Source organism: Zeus faber, assembly GCF_960531495.2.
Source record: "Zeus faber genome assembly, chromosome: 21".
Taxonomy (NCBI): domain Eukaryota; kingdom Metazoa; phylum Chordata; class Actinopteri; order Zeiformes; family Zeidae; genus Zeus; species Zeus faber.
The window spans coordinates 18,465,697-18,472,727 of record NC_137208.1 but is presented as its reverse complement, the minus strand read 5'-3'; the positions used below and the strand labels follow the sequence as shown (position 1 = coordinate 18,472,727).

Genomic DNA, 7,031 nt, shown 5'->3' with positions numbered 1-7,031 from the left:
CAAGCGCCACTTGAGTGAGTTGACACCCAGACCCCCCAAGGCATGTGACTAAGCCCTGTCCCACACCACACAAAACAAAGCAACAAAACACACCTATAGCAGGTCTCATTATATAACAACGGGTTCTGTTATGTAACCAACACTGTCGATACTGCCGCTCTCCGAGTGGATACGTCTCAAATGCCGAACAGTGGGGTTTTTTGTTTTTTTTTAACGATCAAAGCGAAGCAAAGGGCCCGGGTGATTCGCGGAGGAGCCCTTTCCATCGTTCTGTCTCAACCTCAACGCCGCAGCGTTAATCCCGGCCCTCCATCGATCCCTCCCTCACCGAGACGGTCGTGTACCTGCCGGTGGAAACAGCGGGCCGGGTAAAAGCCAGCCTTTTAAATGTATTTTTTCAAAAACAACCCTGGCTAGCCTGAATACTAACGGCCGGATCTGTGATATCAGCTTTCGAGGAAAGCTAGGGCCCAACATGTTTTTCTTGTAGGTTAACGAAATGAAAAGACGGACTGCAGATGTAAACGGTGGTGAAGTCTTTATTGACAGGGTATTTACAGACATTTGACAGAAAAGGGGACAGACAGTGGACCTGTTAATGGTCGGTGTGATCCTTGTAGAGTACGTCGGCCACCAGCTTTCGAACGGCTGCAGAGTCCGCAGCGTCTATATCAGGATTAAAATAAAACAAACAAAAAAACAAGATAACGATCTTTGACACATTAGACTTTCCGTACTTACAGACAATTTCCAGGACATAGTCCTGAGTGTGATGTATACACCACACGGAGTTCGAGCAGAGGAAAGATATGTGGTCAGGCTTGCTGGCTTAAATGCAGTCCAGCTAGATTAGAGTTTTTTTTGAGGGGTAAAAAAACTTAGCCCCCCAAAGTTTTAAGCCTTAAAACAAGGAAAACGAGAAACTCCCAATATAGTCCGTCTTTATGTATTGTACCAAGTTTATGGTCACAAATCCTGGATTTCATCGGGTTTTTCAGGGTTCCGTTCACTCTTATGCCCTTTTGCAAATCAGCTCTTTCGGCTACATCCGTGCGGAGACTAGAAACAGGAAGTCGCGCCGCTTCCACTGTAGCCAACGTCACACTTCGGGTGCACCGCCGCAATTGCAAAAAAGTCGTTTTCAAACAAAATGTGATATCGCTGTTAGTCAACGTACGAAAGACAAAACTAGCGATAAGTCTGCATGCTAGAGTGCTCCACAGTCACCTTGATTTGAGTATGTGCTGATTTCAAATGAACAATAAAAGGTGTCTCTAATAATGCAGGAGGCTCGTCTGCTTGTGAATTAGGGAAGACATTAGTCGGGAGCTCGGCCGCTCTCTTTACTCACCCGCATTCATTTGCCATTGGAATTAGCGTGAGTGCTTATAAAGTGAGGACTACGCAGGGTCATTTGTCTGCTCTCTTTAACCGCAGAACGGAATGCAGCCGCCTGTGACGCTTGTTCGCATTTTTATCAAGTCTTTGATGAAAAGTGCGCAGCTTTGGATACCAAGGAAATAGCGGACGTCTCGATTGGTGAGGGTCCAATTATTTCTTTGAGAAATGCAAGAATTGTTTTTCAGGAATTCTGGTCACGGGCACTACAGCATCCGTTTCATAACCTTCAGCATCCCACAGGATGCTGAAGGTTATGAAAGAAGGTTATGAAAGACGACGACGGACCAAGGATCAGAGCAAACATCGATCCATTTCAGTTTCCCATCTGGCGTGGACGAACTCGACGCAACATGGGCTGAGGTGTTTGAACGAGACTTTTGGCGTGCAAAAGGCTGGGGTAAGATTTGACTTTGATGGAGGGCGAGGGGGGCTTCTTAAGTAACAACACAACAAAGCACAAGCATTAGGCTGTGCAGGCGCGCGCAGGGTGATAAAGTGTGTTATTGGTTCGCTTCTTCCCCACCGAGCAGCGACCCTTCCTGATGCAGAGTGCGCCCCTCCGATGTCTGGATGGCGGAAGCCCCTTGGAAAGCGGTGGACCAGCAGAAACGCCGTAGTCACCCGGGGGGCAATGTGTATGTATGAGTAAGAGAGAGAGAGAGAGAGAGAGAGAGAGAGAGAGAGAGAGAGAGGAGATAGATAGATAGATAGATAGATAGATAGATAGATAGATAGATAGATAGATAGATAGATAGAGAGAGAGAGAGAGAGAGAGAGAGGGAGAGAAGATCCCTCGCCTCCAGAAGACTGTGCTTTGGGGATTACGTCCCCTTCTACAAACACGTTGCTTGTTAAGCAAAGCCGAGCGGCAAGCCCCCGATTTACATACGTAGAAGCGAGAGGGGACAGGAATTCATAATGAGCTCTGGGAATCGGCTGGCTGCTGTGATTGTAACGCACGCTGCCCGTGCAAAGGTAGAACCCGGGCTGGTTCTACCTTTGCACGGGTAGCGTGCAAAGGTAGAGGTATCTGCCTTTGCAGCTGGAACATTCTCCGTTGCAGTACTCTCAGAAGCCACCGGTGGCAGTGGAGAAAGATGACCGTGCGAGGCAGGAAGTAGTAAACGAAGAAGAACGCGAAAAACAGCACACAGGGCTGCACACCCGGCATCGGAGCTTTGTTTGTGCCGAGGAGGAATTGCTGGAATTGCTGCTGCCGCCCGTTCCATGCAGAGACGGGAGAGGGGGGTTGGAATTATAGCCTGTTTATTAGCCTAATTATTCTCCCCTCATTGCAAGACTCTCTAAAAATAAACTGCACATGAATACCAATAAAAACGTTTATTTAGAAACTGAACTTTACAGCGGCCCTGTTCATTTACAATAAAATCACCAAACCTGAGTGAGCTGTTTGTGTCCTCCTTTTGTCTCTGTGTCAGAAAGTAATTGGTGGACTTTGAATTTCGACTTGTGCTGGGGATCAATATTGGCCAACATCGGAAATAAAACGGTGAAACGCTTCCTCTCCCATCGCTTTGAATGCATTTCCAGTCTAATTTGTCAAGGGAACGGTTCAAAGGGCTGTGTGAAGCCGCAGAACCTCTTCAGCCGCGGCGTCGACAAGGTGTAGCCCATTTAACGTTGCTCCCCCGAAAAAAAAAAAACAGGGATTCCATTTTTACCCTCTTCCATTCAGAGCAGGGAGACGAACTGGACGGTAAGTTGTTAAAATGCAAACAATGGCGGCCGCTCCCGGGGCCAGGTATACCGCCGCCCTAGTGGACGGCCGGGGGGCAAACTCACCCACGCCCAGCTGCCTGAGTCGGCTCTGGAACTCGGGCCTGTGGTCCAGGACCCGCAGCAGGTTGGTGGGCTCCATGCGCTCCAGCTGCACCCTCCAGTAGACGTAGATCTTGTGGTTGAAGCTGACGTACACCAGACAGGGGCTGTTCTTGCCCTCCTTGCAGGTGTACTGCCCTGCAACGTTAAAGAGGAAGAAAGGTTCAAAAGCCGCGGGAGAAAGGCCGCAGGAGGCGCAACAGCGGGAAAGCAATTCGCAGACAGCTAAAGCTAATCCGATGAAAAGGCAATTCTGAGTCAGAGTGAGGCCCACGGTGCTGCTCTGAGCGAGATACGCGCGTCCAAGTGGAGCCATCGTCGGCGAAGCCCCCGTGGAGCCATGAATTAGCAACGTGTGGGGCCCCGAGACCCCCAGCGTGCCCTGATCGCACGGGATGGGGGCGTGAGCTGAGCGCCGGCGTCACCCATCTCGGGGTGCGGAAGCTGAGAATTTCGGCGTGCGAGTTCCCACCAGCTCTGGCTCTGGTCTTCTCCCTTTAAAAGCGATACAGGCCTAGTCGCCTCGAAAGGAGCCTCGCACTGGAACATTTCAACTTGACCTGAACGAGAGAGAAAGCGAAGGGGTTTCCGAGAGGAAGGAAGGGGCAGGACGAATGACAGCTGTAGCTCAGCGCCGCCATCTAGTGGTGACGCGGGTCGGGTGCATGGGTAAACGAGCGCACGCCGAGACGAACGTTTCGATTTGAGTCGTTGGTTCTGCTTAAAAATGTTGCTTTAATTTGGAAGGCCGACATTTTGTTTTAGGTTTTCTCAGCTTAAAGTGTGTGCTTCATTTCTCTATTGTTAGAAGAAGAAACGAAAAAAGTAGAAGAAACAAAACAAATATTTTTGAAAAAAAAAATGAAAGCAATTATTTTGAGTGGAACCCTTGACCAATTTATTTTCAGTGTAGTTGTAGAATCAGCTATTTAATCTTTCAAAATAAGCGCGTGACCCCCCCCACCCCGCCCCAACCTTCACCTGCGCAGAAGGCGTTGACATTCTCGTCGAACTGGAAGCGCACCACCATGCGGTTGTGGTCGATGATGTAGGTCTGGCCATCCCAGGCGCACGCCACCACCTCCTCTCTGCCGTCGCCCTGGAAACACACACCCATGCATACATGCACATGCACACGCACACGCACACACACACACACACACACACTTTGATGAGCCACCAATCCAATGCGGCTTTCTTTCTTTCTTTCTTTCTTTCTTTTCTTTCAGGAAAGGCAGCTGAACCCACGGTGACGTCCAGCTTCTGCAAGGCGAAGAGCTGGTGGTCCACCTGAACGGACCACAACAACTGCTCTGAACTGTCCATCAGCTTCAGGGTCCCTAGAGAAACAGGAATGTACTTTGCGTCAATAACTGACAACCCCCCACCCCCCACCCCATCAGCATCGAGACCCCAAAGGATCTCACCAGCTTTATTTTCCCGGAAAAAAAGGCTAGGTCCGGCTATTCGGTAGCTCTGCGTTATGTGCACTACAAAACAGAAACCTGTGACGTTTTCATGAGGTTGTTTAGAACTTGAGACGTTTTTGACTTACCGTCCAGAGTACAGAGAGCAAATAATCCACATTTAGAGGATTCCTCCTTTGAACCTGTGAGGAAAAACATGCACATGTGTGAACTGCGTCTGCTGAAGTGTGTCCAGGTCCAGGGCTCGAGACTAACGGCGATGCGTCGTCCCTAAATGTCAGCGACTGTTGTTATCATCTAATTAGTCAACTGATAAAATCATATTTAAATTGGTAAAAAAAATAAAAAATACATTCAGTCAACATGTATGTATGAAAGAAAATAAAATACAATTGTTAATGTCCTAATCCATTGAATGGTGTTACATTTGCATCAAAAGCCACTATGGATGACTTTAAATAATTGAAATGTACTTTTTAAATAAACTGTGACGGTCCGGGTTCACTTCGGGCAATTTTTTTTTTCTGAGACAATGGTGAAAAAAGTTAGTCTGGAAGTCCTATAGGTCATTTTAAACTTGTGCTCCTATAAAGAGTGTAAGTCGTATCCAGCTATAATAATAAGTATCCAGCGTCGGGCTTCCACTACTTTGTACCTCTGCTTATGCTGCCAATGAGATGAGTGGAGACGTTCTTGTTGTGTATCCGCCCGGTGGTCAGGTGAAGAATTACATCCCGGGAAGGCCCCTCACTGGGACGACAACAAACGGAAACAGGACACAACTTAAAATGACATCATCCATAACAACGACTCTTGAACTCAGAGCGTGAAGAGCGATCCTGTGTCTACCTGCCGGGGGTGGCAGGGGCCTCCTCTCCAGTCCCGTCGCCAGGGAAGTCCTGCTGCGTCCAGGAGCACAGCAGGATAGCATAGCCGCAGCCCGGCTGGGACACCATCAGCTCCGGCAGACCCTCTGGACCCGGGTTCACGGACAGACTGTCCACCTGCGGGATGAAATCACATGTCTGACATTCAGATGGCACAAGCCAAAATGTTTTTGTATATGTACTGTATGTATTTAAAAAAAAAAAAACAGTCGGTAGTTGAGTTGTTCATAGAGTCACTGCTACACCTCCAGGTAAATTTGACGGAGCCGGGCCTTCACAAGGCTGAGATGGATAAAACCTACTTTTATTGCCATTTAGGTACAGATTTTTAATTTCACAATCACAACACCGAACAGCCTATATACATTATAAAATCACATCATGACGTCAGTAAAAAAATGTAATATTTTAATTTAAAGCAGCACTATGTAACTTTTGGTATTTGGGATACGGCGCCCCTACAGTTTCTGAGTGCCATTGCACTTTTAAACCACTCGTAAAAATCGGTCCGGTGTCCGAAAATAATTTATTCTACTGGACAAATTTGAACTTTATCGGTCACATTTGATACAAACTCAGATATGAGGTACACCTAGGTTTCAGCGCTCCTTGCAAGTACCTTGCACCTTCAGCGATCGGCCCCCTGCTACCGGTGTAGGTACCAGATGTGCTCGGCCTGGCAGATCGGCTCGCACACGCGAATCAGTGGGTGAAACTAACTCTGTGGTGCAATGAAAGTGAGGGTCGGCACACGCCGGCTGACATGCGGGTGTCGGGGGCACCATTGGCCCGTCTCATCCGCGCCATAGGGCAGGTGGAGCGGCTACGTATGTATGACCATTATGGGGGGGTCGAAAGAGGCACCATTCTCCATGTCACAAGTCCATGTACCATCAAAATTATTTTGAAGCTGTTATTCTAACGTAAAAAAGTTACATAGTGGTGGTTTAAGTTGGGGGTATAATAGTACAATATTTTTTAAGTAAGCTATATAGCCTACAGTTTGTAGTTCACTGTAATTACTGGCAGGTAGCCAACGGTCTTTGCCATCAACTATGAGTGTGGGTTGCATGCAAGGACTCGTGATTAAGTCAGAGCAAAATCTACCTGTCCTTCCAGAAGCCACTTTTTCAAAAGAACAAGCTGTCCAGAGCCCAGGTCGGAAGACTCGGGAGGCTCCTCCCAGCGGAAAGCTCGCACCACGCGGTCGGTGTAGCCCACCACCAGCTCGCTGCGACCATCGCCATCTGCAATTGTGTCATTTGCATTTTTTTTGTCCAAATCAATTAACATTAGTAAACCAGATATGAAGACACGTGTAAATAGGATATCTCGTTAAAGTACGCTCAGTTTGAAACCATTTTCAATTTTTTTCAAAAGTTCATTTATTTTGGGAGTTCTGTGGCTTAAAGATATAAAAAAGTCAAAGCGTTTAACAAAGTGAAAATTCCTACGAGGCTTTATTTACGGTTGTACT

At 47.7% G+C, this 7,031-nt stretch overlaps 1 protein-coding gene across 1 annotated transcript in view; it reads right to left on the bottom strand.

The window, feature by feature from the left end:
• Positions 1–528: 528 nt before the first annotated feature.
• Positions 529–7,031, bottom strand: part of itfg2 (integrin alpha FG-GAP repeat containing 2) — a 10,250-nt gene continuing 3,747 nt past the window's right edge. Inside the window, exons 5-12 of the mRNA XM_080022811.1 lie at positions 6,662–6,801; positions 5,517–5,671; positions 5,323–5,417; positions 4,796–4,849; positions 4,489–4,580; positions 4,222–4,339; positions 3,205–3,378; positions 529–666 (exon numbers count right to left, since the gene is read on the bottom strand). Of these exons, the coding sequence (XP_079878937.1) occupies positions 596–666; positions 3,205–3,378; positions 4,222–4,339; positions 4,489–4,580; positions 4,796–4,849; positions 5,323–5,417; positions 5,517–5,671; positions 6,662–6,801 (899 nt within the window). The 3' untranslated portion in view covers positions 529–595. The remainder of the gene's footprint in view (positions 667–3,204; positions 3,379–4,221; positions 4,340–4,488; positions 4,581–4,795; positions 4,850–5,322; positions 5,418–5,516; positions 5,672–6,661; positions 6,802–7,031) is intronic.